Below are 13,761 nucleotides of genomic sequence, written 5' to 3'. Positions count from 1 at the left end.
CATTTAGACCACTGCAACCTACTTCTGTTTTTCATGTTTTTTAGACATGTTTTTAAAAATCACGTACAGCACCTGGAATACGACAGATTTCTCTTGAAACAAATACTTGAACGGAAGAACAGAATCATTAAAAAAAAACGAATTGTTTTCAAAATATCATATATAAAAGGTGCACTATGTAAGCTTTCTGGTGCCATCTGTTGGTCTCCATGGAGATGTTATTGGTCTGTTTGGAATGTTCTACAGTATGGGACTTAGATATTATGGAGGAGAGGCTAGATCAATAAACAGCTCTGGCTCATCAGCTGTGTGAGTTTAGTACTATAGCAGCTCCAGCCACATGTAACAAGATGCCAATATTGACATTGATTTTGTTTTTTAATGAATGGTTATGGTATAAATAATATTGACATTAATAATTAGACAATATTTTTACCAATTGAACAGAAATTAGGTTGTAAATGTCATTATGTTATGTTTTCATTATGCAGGATTACGTTAATTAATTATTGTCATTTAGAGACTAGACTTAAGTATTGAAAATCAGACACTAACTTAACCTAAAATGAGTATAGAAACTAGATACTGGTCTAATAAATCAAATGTCAATAAAATGTCTGAAATTGAATGCAAATCTATCATATACATTACAATTTATGCTATGGTGATATTCTCACAAGTAAAAACAGGCACACTCTTGGACATATGTATCGCTCCTTTCAAACAACAAGCTTGATGTATTTGCCTTTTTCTAAATATTGCCACACGACTGGGCCGATTTAGATGCGTGGGAGGAGGAATGAGGCCCGTGTCTTTCACCGCCCCCGTTTTAACCAGCCACAGCTGCCAGGCCCGGTCAGGACAGTAAATCTGCAGCTCACCCACTGGGCCGCTCCGGGCCACTCCGGGCCACTCCGGGCCACTCCGGGCCGTAACATACTTCAGTGTTGATGCATTGAAACAGGTTATGTTGTTTGCACCTCAGAAACATGTCTAGAGCAGGGATGTGAACGATTATTAAAGATAAAAAAGAGTAGTAGTAGTCTAAAAAAAATGCATAATGTCCCCTAATGTAATTGTCCCTTTTGTCTCAATGTTTATTGGAAATAGGGTTTCAAAGTTGGCAAATGTTCAAGGAAATATATATGGGAATTACCACTTCTGACGGTCATCTCTTAGTGTGATGTGCAGTGATGTACAGACTCATAATATCATACATTTATGGAAATACACTTCAATATTTGTGCTACACAGCTGGGAGTATCAGCATTAAAAAAAGTCATCATTGCCAGATGTGATCACTTGGGCTCGATGAGGAAGAGCTTTTAGGCATCTGGCCAACTAATATTAAGGAGACAGACTTGTCCTGGTGTTATATTTGTGTCTCATGTGCAGTCGTCTCTGTTGTATCAGTCACATCTGAGCACACATGAGGCTTTGGGAAGACAGATGACAGTTTGGTGACAATAAACACAACATAAATCACCAACAAGTTACAAGTTAAACAGTGACCCTAAAGAGGCGTGAGATGATTCAGATTCAGTCACTGAGACATGACAAGGTTCAATCCAACTTCAAAACATGATTTTTTGGTTATGTACATTAGTGAAGTTTTGCACAGATAGTGGGACCTCATGGTTGGGAGGGGGACACAAACTGTATTCATTGTATGGGTTTAGGTTTATATGATCAAACACATTTACAAAAATATGATGCTTTTTAAACATTTTGACTATTTTTATTTTAGAAAATTCCAGGGCTAAAATTCCTATGGGAACATTTTTGGTGAATTTATGGGACTTTTCTGCCCCTTTGCAACCCTCATTGTAAGTTCAGTCTTATTTCAGTATAGCCCTTGACAGTTGGTTTCATACTCGTTTCATGTTTTCTTTTTACAGTTTTTTTCCCCTCCAGCAGCCAAAAGTATATTTCACAGGTAATCCATCAATAACTGCCATTGTTGGAGTTTTACATTCGAAATACATTGTTGTTAAGTCAAATGTAATGTTGAAGACGGTCTGCAGTGCAGTGTTTATGAACAAGGCAGTCCCAAAACACATGATCGAGATGAGCCACTGGCATTCCACTGGAAATATGTCCAAGTGGTCCTTAAGTGCAGGATTACTTGTACTTATATTAACAATACTATGGCCTCTTTTGAAAGATTACACAGGAATGGAAAAATATTGAGAGTAATGTTGTGCCGGGGGTTCCTGTACAGGCCTTACTGGCAGATGACAAGACGGTTGAGTCATTTGGAGGAAGTTAGGAATCACTGGGTAAAATCTGTGCCTACAACATGGAAAGAGCTGATCAAAACATACAACCTTAAAATCTTAAACTGTTTGCTTATGACCAAGGTTTTGTACCAAGTAGAACGGACTATTTTGGATTACAAAAGGTATAATGTTTTTTCACCAGATTATAAAAGATAATCACATGAAAAGCTTTGACATGTTGAAAGAATATTTTGGCAGGACATTTTACTGTATTTACAAAGAATAACCCTCTGACTGAAATATTTATCAAGGCTTATAAATCAGGACCACAGAATCACATCTTTTTAAAATCTCTAGACGATATAATACTACATATACTAATTTTGCATCTTCCACTGCACAATTTCAATCATCTTAATGTAGAAAATACATCACATACCTCTAATAATTTCAAGTTATAAAACATATTATTATGATTGTGAGCTGTCTGAAAGTATATTTGGCCACACAACAAAAGGTCAACATTCCCCCTAAAATACATAAATATCAAGTGGAACAACCCTATGACCACACCTTAGGCCTAGTCTGAGGTGATGGCTGTTATTTAGCGCACACACACACACACACACGCACACACACACGCACACACACACGCACACACACACGCATGCATGCACACACACACGCACGCACACACACACACACGCGCGCGCACACACACACACACACACTTTTACTGCTCTGGCTGGAACGAGCGGTGCAGCACAGAGAAGAGCACAAAAGAGAGAAAAGAACCTAAGATTTACAGCTCCCTGCAGTCCCAAAGCTAAATCGTAGAGCGCTTACAGATTTCTGTAACAAAGAACACACAACTCTTCACAAATGAGACAAGTGTGTGCTCATTGGCTGAACCGTTCAGATGGTCCACTGTTGACTGCAGTTGGGATTCATTGTGTTGACCCCACAGCTGGCCGCTACTGTGCCCTCCCGAGCAGGTCACTCACTCAAATTACACACAAATAATGTTAGTGTTATAGTACACTTAATGTTGTAGCTACAAAGTCTGCTTTGTAGCTACAACGTAACTTCTCAGGTTTTTGTTGGTTAAAATAGTGAAATAGTGATGCTAACACTCATTTAATACACACAAATAATCAGTCTCAGACCAATGTGGAGGCTTTTGGAGTAAATGCTGCCCCTTGAGGTGGAGTTAACCATCCTTCATAGAAAAGTAGGCAGATGGTGACCTCTGCTGGCTAAAATACAAAATACTCAAAAAATGTGCTTTCACAGTTTAAGATAAAAATGGCTTTCTTTTTTGGCTTCTTTATAGTGTCAGTTCATTACTGTGGTAAAAGTAAAAGTACGGCATCATAAATGCTCTACCAACCTGAAAAGTTGGTTAAAGATTAAACCGAAATGTTTTAATCCAATTTGAGAGCAGAAAATACAAAGTTGAGTTGATGAAGGTTGCAAAAAAGGTTTAAAGATATTGGTGTGTTTGTGAACAGGCACCAAACAAAGACGAACGCAGAGACGGCTCGGAAAGCAAGGATTTTGAAAAAACACCAGACACATGGACAAAGAACTGTGAAAGAATGAGAACGCTCACGGGACATGAACAGGGAAATATATCGTCACTATCAGGAATATTTTAGAACTGGAGAAATACAAATGAAATGAATTATTTGCAGTAAAAGATGGTGGCAGAAAGAAATGTTTACTTCATATTATGAGTCCCTTAAAGCGCACGTCCAGTTTGATCAGCTCGGTTAATTTTATGATGAAGACTTCGATAGGTTCATTCCTAAAGCAACACTCTGTTGGACTGTGAATATTATTCTGAAGAGCATTTCAAGTTGGAAAGGAAGGGAGTCTCTACAGCAAGATTAAAAACTATTTGAACAAATTTGAGGACAAATTCACGGTTGTTACAGTCTCAGAGCTGTGGATGACTGAGGGGAAAGAAGTGTTAGAAAAACTGGATGCATATGAAATGTTTTTTTCAGAACAGACTCAACAAAAGAGGAGGTTCTATTGAGTTTTTCAGACGGGTTAAGACTGAAACGATTGAAATTCAAAGTAAAAGCTTGAAAAACATATAAGTAAGTTGTATTTCTTGAACCCCCTGCTGGTTGTTTGGATCTGCTTGATAAGAGGATCTCTGAGCGGTTTGAGAGGAGAAACAAGTTGACTTTGGTTTGTGGCGACTTCAATATTGATTGGTTAAAAATTAAAAAAAAAAAAGTACAGAAAGTACAGTTTATAAATACTATTATAATTTGGGGTTTTACCCCTAATTTTAATGCCAAATAATATATACAAACAAAGAGTGGACTTCTCTTGACTGATATTACCAGTCTTAAGGTAGTAATTGAAATTAAAGCCGCAAGCGGCAATGATCGGCCCTCGCCACGCCGCAACGCTGCAAGAGGAGGGGGCGCTAACGCGCCCCAATGGTCCTTTTATTACATCTACTGCTGAATCTGTGACGCTGTCACATCTTCTCCCCTTTGTTTTACCATCAAAAAGCTATTTTATTTTTAATTCTTGGCAAAATGTGCGGCTTTGCCGCACAGACACCGTGACTCTTTGAATAAAAATGTGGATACGTTTTGATGGTCCACCCCTGAAGATGAGTCTCACCAAATTTCAGGTAATAGGGCAAACGCCCTGAGGGGGAGGAGTTTGTGAAAGTATAAAGTGTAAACATGTTCTGGTGATTTCCCCATTGGAATAACATGGGAGGTTTTGGTCATCGCTACGGCAAAACCATAACAACTATGACATGGGTCTCATTGACTTTTTTGATGGGGATGCCAAAATTGGGTTGTGTGTCAAATTTCATATAATTTCGCAAAACTAAACATTTAACCTCCATATAAAATCTGTAGGGGGCGCTGTGGCGCCAAATTAATTTATTTCACTTCAAGTAGGTTTAAGGCAAAGAGTTTAACAACTGATTCTAATTTGACGCAATTCGGACTTTATCTGCGCAAACGGCAGAAATGTTAAATTTGGGAGATTTCTGAAATTCTAGCTGAAGTTTGCGGCTTCGCCGCTCAGAGACCGTGACAGGGTCAATGTCATTTGAATAACTTTTGATGTCCCACTCCTCAGTACCATTTCACCAAATTTCAGCTTTTTAGAGCCAACGCCCTGGGAGGAGTTCGTAAAAGTACGACGTTTGGAAAAACTCCCGAGTCATGCTTAGCCATTTTTTAACCAATATGGCCGACATTTGGTTGGGCGGACGGCGTTGCCGTAATAATATTTTTTACTTCTCTTGTCACCATCTACCTCTGCGCCAAATTTCATGATTCTACGATCAGATTTTTTTTGGGTCATTTCCTATCTCTCAATGCATTTTTGGTACATTTGGGGGCGCTGACGCGCTAATTTTTTTTATTTTAGAAAAGGGAAAAAGCCAGAATGTAGAGAGGCACGATTTTTAGAGGTGTGAACATTTTTGTGACTTTTCGTCAATGTTCTCTGGGTGAAAAATAGGGGGCGTGTCCCGAGAAGAAAGAAAGAAAGAAAGAAGAAAGAATAATATTCCGATGCGAAAACAATGTTTCCCATTTTTCAAATATCAAACTATACATTTTCGGAAAGCGCGCGCGCTTTCCTACCTCATGGTGTGGGTCCCTGGTCACTGACGGGTACTTTCGTTAATTTTGAGTGGGCTCCGCCCACTTTGTGTTTTTGGCCCTCTATACAGTAATAATGTTCAATTTTTGCATTACATGCTTATATGCACGGAACATGCAAGATATGGGGAACTTATTCGTGAGCTACTTAGCGCAAATGAGTGCTTTATATGGGGATGACGACCGCGAAATCCCCATGTAAAGTGCTCGTTTAGTGCGCACTTTTGCACGGGCTTCGCCCGTTTACAACGGTAATGTTCCATTTTTCTACTACTAATTTGTATGCATGGGGCGTGCGTGAGTGAAGGAGTGCGTTAGTGAGTGTTTGGAAGTGGGCGAGCGCTTCGCGCTCGATTTCGTGCGCACTATGTGCGCACTTTCGCAGCCGTGCTTTGCACGGCCTTACGAGATTAATAGGCCTCTCGCCAGCTTGTGGCGCTCGGGCCTAATAAGACATTTCAAGCAAATATTTAAAAAAAACACTTTAACATTATGACTGGCAAGAGAAGAAAAGTCATGTAGAAAGAGCTTACATAGAGGTTTTATATAAACTCAAACTGAGGAGAAAAAAGATTATAGCAATAAATTAATGAATGATTAAAAAAAAATCTATTACTTTTTTTGAGGAGTGAAGTTTTGTTATAAGTTACTGCAGAGAAATAGATGACCAACCTGTGCTAGGTTCAAATCGAGGCTGTGCTTATGACTGAAAGGATTAGATCTGCACTTTTCTCTTTCATGTTTTTATCCGTTTTGTGATTTTAATTCGTTGCCATTGTGTGAAGCACTTTGAATTGCCTTGTGTAAGAATTGTGCTCGGTTTTTTTCAGTAGAAATACAATGTTTTCAATGGTGTAAGTCAAAGCGATGTGTTTGTAGTTGTATGTCAGTCCAAACACAAGAAATCACAGATTGCAGTGGTATTGACAATAAGTCTCTCATTAAAGAAGTCTTCCACTGTCTAATTGAGCCTTTTACTTATAGAAGTAAGACATCTTTCCCTCACGGCATTGTTCCAGACCTAATGAAAATGGCAAAGGCGATTCCAATTTACAAAAGTGGCAGATCAATCTCATCTACTTCTACTACAGTTTTCTAAAATATAAGAAAAACTGTTTGAGATTTGACTTGACATTTTATCAATAACGAGCACCAGTATGGATTTAAAAGCAATCGTTCACCTTCACTAGATTTGTTGAGCATGTTACATCTGCCGTTGATACAAATAAATACAGTGGTGTTTTCATTGCTCTGAATAAGGATAAGATACAACTGATCATGTGAATACTATGGCAGTATGGCAGTATGGCAGTCGAGGGAAAACAAATCAATGGCTACAGATGATCAATATATTATCAATATGTAACACTTGAAATTGTAGATTCTTGATAAAGTCATATGCAGCGTCCCACAAGGGTCAGTCCTCGGACCAAACCCGCTAAATCAATGACTTTTTTCAACACGGCTGAAATGTATTGTGTTTGAGGGCGATATTCTGTAAAGACATTGACAAATTATTGAAAAAAATAATGTTCCTTGATAAAAAGTGGTTTGAAAATAATTTGATAAAATAATAATAATAATTTGGGTTTGATAATAAATGATCCCTAAATGAAAACAAATCCAAATGTATGATATTTTCAGGTGACAGAAATGTAGAATGCAAAATGATAAATGGTTTTATGTAGAGCTGGGTTTCGATTCAAATTTCAAGAATCGATTCGATTCCGAGTTTTGCGTTTCAAAATCGTTTTTTTCCAATTTTCTCAGATTCCATCCGATTCGATTCGATCCGGGGGTTAATGTTATTAAAAATGAAAAATGTATTTGAACCGTTTCCTTCACTTCATGACTGTGTAGAGAAGTAACATATTAAAACTAGTATTATATCAATATTAAACAGCAAATCTTACAACTATTGGTAGTTACTGATGGAAGACTGATGAAAAGGTTAAGGGTCAATCTACCTTCAAGAAAGAGAATCCAGGACAATAAATGGAGGACATCATTGAGGTGACAACATCTGCAACAGTGGATTCTACTGGGACACCAACCACTGCATTATTATTATGATTGAAAATAATTAAGAATTCACCCAAAAGCGTTTGCTACCAAAAGCATTTTTATTTTAAAACTGCTCACACACTGCCAGTACTGAAACTGGAAGTATAAAATGTAAACGTTGAGCATTTTTCAATTATTTGTTTTTGATAAAAAAACAAAAAACAAAACTTTTTTTTCTTTCTTTTTTTAAAAATTGATCTTTGGACGTACGAATCGATAATCGGTCATAAATATGCGAATCAATTAAAAATCGGAAAATCGATTTTTTTTCAACCCAGCTCTAGTTTTATGAAGCTCGGGGGTTCTTAGGGGTGATTATAGACTATAAACTGCCTTGGAAACCACACATTGAATATCAAATATAAAGTCTAAAATATCTTGTAAAAACAATATTTATTGAAAGGAAAAGGATTGCATTTGATGTATTGTTGGTTTTGCTGTACCTCATATGGGAAACGCAGGAAAAACTAATTATTTCCTTGGCTAAATTGTAAGAATAGTAAATGGAGGGGGAATTGTGAACCAAGGAATCAATTGTTTATTCAGAAGACATTTTTAAAACTGAAGGATAATGTATACATTAAAATATTAGGGCTTGAAATACATATACATTCCAAAAAGAGTTGGTCAGAATAATTTTTTAAAAGTTAAAGTAAGAACAAACGTCAAATCAAGATGCGTTTCAGTTTCTGGAGTAACTGTATAAAATAAAAAAGGGCAAAATTATGTGCAATACAAGGAAAGTTATTTTTGCTTAGAACGTTAATCATCTTTGCTTTACCAATGTATAAATATATAAAGCCGTTACAATATATAAAGCATTGGAATGTAGGCAATAAATAAACTTTGTTTCAGCCTATTCCTTTTTTAGTTTCTTGTGTTTATGCTGTGTTTATGGATGTAATTAATTGAAATATATAACCAAAAATGAGGAGTCAGTGTGACCTCTGTCTATGACCGCAGACTTGCTGACCACAGCCTACATCCTCATGAGAACACGCTCCTATTTGACCTGCTGACACCATTGCCTGATACTCTCTTCTCTTTCCTCTCTCTCCGTTCTTTGCGTAGTCACAGCACAGACCTGGCTAATCTTTCTTCCACAGAGCATGAGACCAAAAAGTTACAAGTGAAAGAGAAATAGTGCTATTGTACGGCAACACGCGCTTTACGTACAGGAACCAGGTACACATACACACAGTTACTCTTGAGCTCTGAACAGTGCACAGCTTTTCTATGACCTGTTCTGTGTGTTTCATGGAGGTTGCAGAGGTCACTCACCTGTTCTCTGAACTGCTCTTGAGAAAGACAGTCAGTCACGTTCACACAGCCCAACAAGCAGCCAGTGGGGTAGTCTTTCGGAAAGGCCGGCTCTGCACAGGAAAGAAAGACCACTTTTATTTCATTTAGTCTAAAATGAAACAATAAACACAGACATGAAACAAAGTGACATGTACCCTTCTTGTAGATTTGGCGGTGCATGTTCTCCACCTCAGCGACCTCCTGAGGCGTGGGCTTCTTGGCAGCAGCAGCGATCCATAGACGGCCGCGATGAGACGAGTACCAGGTCCGGCCTTCCACTCTGAACACAAACACGCTTCAATAAGTCCGAGTCACATGGATGTTTGGCTGAAACAAGAACATTTTCTGTTCTTTTTTTCAATCAGACAATAAAGCGTTTTGAATAAATTTATCGCCCAGCCCTACAACCATGTTTATGTGCACACAAATCTGATCATTATCTGGCTTCTGGAGTTATCAGATTACTGAAATGCCATGTAACCAGTTCATTCTGATTGTTCACGTTGTGCATGTCTTGATAAGGAAAATGATGCAAAGGGAAAACTGATGCGGCAGAAGAAAGAATGAAAGAAAATATTTAAAATGTATTTAGAGCCCCAGTATGTCACTTTTGAGCTAAAAGCATGTTTACCATAGACAAATCTGTGTTACATTACATTGAGTGGGCTTGTATCTTCACAAACCTGACTCGTACTTGTCCTGGAGGAGGAGGAGCCTCCTCCTGCTTATCTCAATAGAGAGATTATTCCACAGTATGGCATTAAATGCATCTAGTTCTGTGGGCAATGTGAAGTATGGTTTTAACCTATTTCCATGGACTCATGCAGGTGACTTCCAGAACCTTACTGTTCCTTTAAAATGTGTTGTACTTTATGTTCCAAATACAACAGTTACACAGGGTAAATATCCACTGATAAAGTGACACATGTGTTTGTCATTTCTCTTGTGCAGTAAACACACAACAAAAATGGAACTGGTCTTTGAAGAACAGATGCCCAAACCTTTACAAAGACATGAAGCTCATCTCTGCTGCCGACGACGTACCTTTTGATGCCCCTGACGAGCAGCGAGGCCCAGGGTTGGTGCATGCTCAGACACCAGCCTCCGTCAGACATCTCCTGCAGCTCTTTGTCCTGGAGCCTGAGCCTGGAGCGCTCCTCAACTCCAGCCTCAGGCCTCCTGCTCTGCCCCAGGCTGCGCTTGTGCTCCTCCGAGCCCCCGACGTCCACCCACTGAGAATATACAGGGGCAGGTAAGAAAAGGACACGTTCAACTGATGAAACGACAAGCAAAGAGTCTGTAGATCTGACATAAGCATATACAGTGCAGTGATGAACTGTAGACGTCCAAATGTCCTGGCCTGGTCCTTATTGTTTAAAGAGAAGTCGACAAAATGTAATTCATTTACCTGGATTCCTTACTAAATAGTGTGCACATAATCAAATGAATAAAGTTATTGCCTTGCTCTACATCTCTTATTTGGACGTGATGAAATTCAAACACATTTGGGATTTGTTGATACAAATTGCAATCGTAAATGTATTTTGTTCTCAGGATTTGATTTTATGGTCCTTTCCCAAGTTTTGATCTGTGTTTTGGGAAAAAGGCTTTTCAGTTTTCTGCCCCATGTCTATGGAACCCTTAACAAAATTAAGTTTAAATGACAGGGAAATAGAACCATCTGTAATGATTATGGTGGGTCTGTACTGGATCATACGTGGCTGTTGTACGTCCGACTTAAATCTGAAAGTTAAGACCAACTTATAGTTCTGACCAGTGCACCAGAAGGACTTAAGCCCTTTGTGCGCTACACCCAAGTTGTGTGTGGAGCAGGTGTAAGTCCAGCTACAACATGAGAGAAGTGCGGCCAGCGAGCGATAGACAGAGCAGCGGCATGTGACCGCGGTCAGACGGTCAGCTACTGCGACGGGCCCCGGAGCGGCTCTGTCTGCTCTGATTCAGTGGCCATGAGGTGATTCCTCCCGGCGCTCTCCTGTGCGCTCCTCTCTGCTTTTCCCCGAACACTTTCCGGCTCCAGCGCGAGCCACGTTCACGCTCCGAGCTCTTTGTTTTACGCAGACACCGTCCACAATTGTGCTTCATGTCACGTCTATAGACAATAAAATAATCCAAGAACGAAGAAACTGAAACTAGAATGAAGTTCCTCTGCTATTTGTGGAAGTTCCGCTAACAACATCTAAACACTTCCTGTGAGACTTAAATAAAGGCTTATGTGTTTTCCAGCTACAGAAGCAGTTTATAGTGACGAGGTCTGACAGCGACAGTTCATTTAACGCTGCGCAAATAACAAAGAAACAAACAGAGCCATGTTCGCTTGTTCATCTGTTTGCTTAAAAACTTTGGTACGTGCAAATGTGCATAAAACAGATTTATGACACAACTCCTTTGGATAATTTACACTATTAAACTAGATTATCTATGATGTTTCCAGGCAACCAGTTCAGAATACTCTCGTGAACGCACATGTTTAGACCAGTCGTGGCTGCACCTGGTGTGAAGTTGAGCTGGTGCACTCGATCTTAACCCTTACACCTGACGAAAGGGACTTAAGTTACGACCCGGTGGTGCACTGGCTGGACAGACTGAGGACTGAGCTAAAACTTTATGTCTATGGAAAGGCCTCATTCAAATCCAGTGCATCAGGATTATTTGAGAGTGAAAAGTGAGGGACCTGGGGAGCACTCTGCATGATGTTGGGGTTCACCAGATCTCCCAGAGCCTGTCGATCTCCTTGGACTCGGGGGTACATGGGTGAGGAGGGGCCGCTATTCATGGCCTTCAGAGTCTCATCCAACCTGCACAAACATGAACAATGCATTTATCACATCATGATGAGTGCTCGTACATGTATAACCGCTGGGTTTTGTACTGACTTCAGAGTTGTTACAGTTCCCATCAGGCCAATAATGTAAGAATAACTTATGAATCATTATTAGTGTAAGCAACAATATCGACTCGGCTCCCGACGTTCAGGTTCAGGAGTGATGAACGCAAATGTCGCTGAGCCGAGCGCTACGGCAAACAGATCAACTAAAGCCATTTTAAATCATAAACATAAACCATAAATATTCTTAACCACTTTATCAATTGTGTAAATAGTTGTTGCATTGTAATGATGGCATTTATTAATCACAGTTTGTCAGCCGAGGGTGGAGCAAATGGTTTGATTCCTCCCTTTTCTAACTTGATCATTATAGGCTAAATATAAATGGTTGGAATGAACATTTAAAAACGATATAATGTTGTTTCTGCATGTTTATTATTAACACAGTAAATATTCAGCTCTGCCTCGTAGTTATTTATTCTCTGTGTTTAACCGTTTAAAATACTAAACAATAATTACAAAAGCACGACTTGCATTGTTTAACCTTAAAAAATGATTATATTGTCACTATGTCATCAAAATGTGAAGTCTATCGCACCCGAGCAGACGTTGCAGGTCGAGCAGATGTTGGCCTTATAGATCCTGATTGGCTGTGACCGGTCGTACGTACTTGCTGTAGTAATCGTTGAGGCCGTCTCCTTCCTCGACGACCTGTCTCCCAGCAAAGTCCAGAGTGATTTTCCGGTCTTTCCGAGAAGCATGTCGGATTTCTCTGAGCTCTTCCTCCCTCTTCCTCATCTTCTCTCGCTCACCCGGGGACAGCCACTGATTGGAGTCTGCGGCAAAGTAATCCGACTCGTCATCCAAAACCTGGGTCCTCCTCACACTGCGAAGGAAAACAGACCAAAATAAGAAAAGAAATATGGAACGGATCCTTTTGAACACAGCAGTATGCAGTATATACGGGACACATTTAGTATTCATACCTGTTCCTGTCAAACTCCAGCAGCTTGTCCTTGTGCTGCACAGCCTTCTCCAGTCCAGCCTTCATCTTGGCTTCCTGGTGTGGAAGAGAGTCTCTTTCTCCACCATCTGCAAACACATTTTTTTAAAGAGGTCTTTAGAACAGATTTTGATTCTGTCTCAATGGCTCTAGCTTGTTTTTAGCTCCCAGAATGCTTTTATGACGGATGAACGGACAAGAGAGAACACAGACTCAGGTGAACCCAAGACGGCAAAAAGCTGATATAAACAGAAAAGAATCATTTCTCACCAAACGCTGACTCGATCTTGTGATAAACAGCTGTATTTTCACTGATGCTAACGTATATGCTGAGCCCACATGCTAAGCAAACAAAGCTAGCGCACATGTCCTGTTTATCGACGATGGGGAGCCTTTTTGTGAATTGTTGAGCTTATGATTCCAAAGAATATTTCAGGTTGAACTTTATCTATTAAGAAAACAATTGATCAAGATATTGTTTTTGATCACCTCCCATGAGCTTCTTTCGGAGTTTCTGGCTTTTGTTGGAGTCTCTTTGCAGAATCTCCTGTTCCTCTTTGGTGCACACCTGTCCGCAAACAAGTGGAACATGTTATACGTGATACAATCCTTCTGAATATGTACAAATAGATAAAAAACATTAGACTTGGAATATACATAACACAGGGCAACGGGGCT

General features: G+C 39.5%; 1 protein-coding gene across 1 annotated transcript in view; it reads right to left on the bottom strand.

Annotated features, from left to right (window-relative positions):
- Positions 1–13,761, bottom strand: part of trip4 (thyroid hormone receptor interactor 4) — a 156,588-nt gene that overhangs the window by 139,732 nt on the left and 3,095 nt on the right. The window contains exons 5-11 of the mRNA XM_072464897.1: positions 13,573–13,651; positions 13,067–13,172; positions 12,751–12,966; positions 11,928–12,051; positions 10,280–10,467; positions 9,391–9,515; positions 9,215–9,306 (exon numbers count right to left, since the gene is read on the bottom strand). Of these exons, the coding sequence (XP_072320998.1) occupies positions 9,215–9,306; positions 9,391–9,515; positions 10,280–10,467; positions 11,928–12,051; positions 12,751–12,966; positions 13,067–13,172; positions 13,573–13,651 (930 nt within the window). The remainder of the gene's footprint in view (positions 1–9,214; positions 9,307–9,390; positions 9,516–10,279; positions 10,468–11,927; positions 12,052–12,750; positions 12,967–13,066; positions 13,173–13,572; positions 13,652–13,761) is intronic.

This window comes from Eucyclogobius newberryi, unplaced genomic scaffold (assembly GCF_026437365.1).
Source record: "Eucyclogobius newberryi isolate DKJ021-1_F unplaced genomic scaffold, fEucNew1.0.hap1 SCAF_5, whole genome shotgun sequence".
Taxonomy (NCBI): Eukaryota; Metazoa; Chordata; class Actinopteri; order Gobiiformes; family Gobiidae; genus Eucyclogobius; species Eucyclogobius newberryi.
This window is presented reverse-complemented; position numbering and strand designations above follow the sequence as displayed.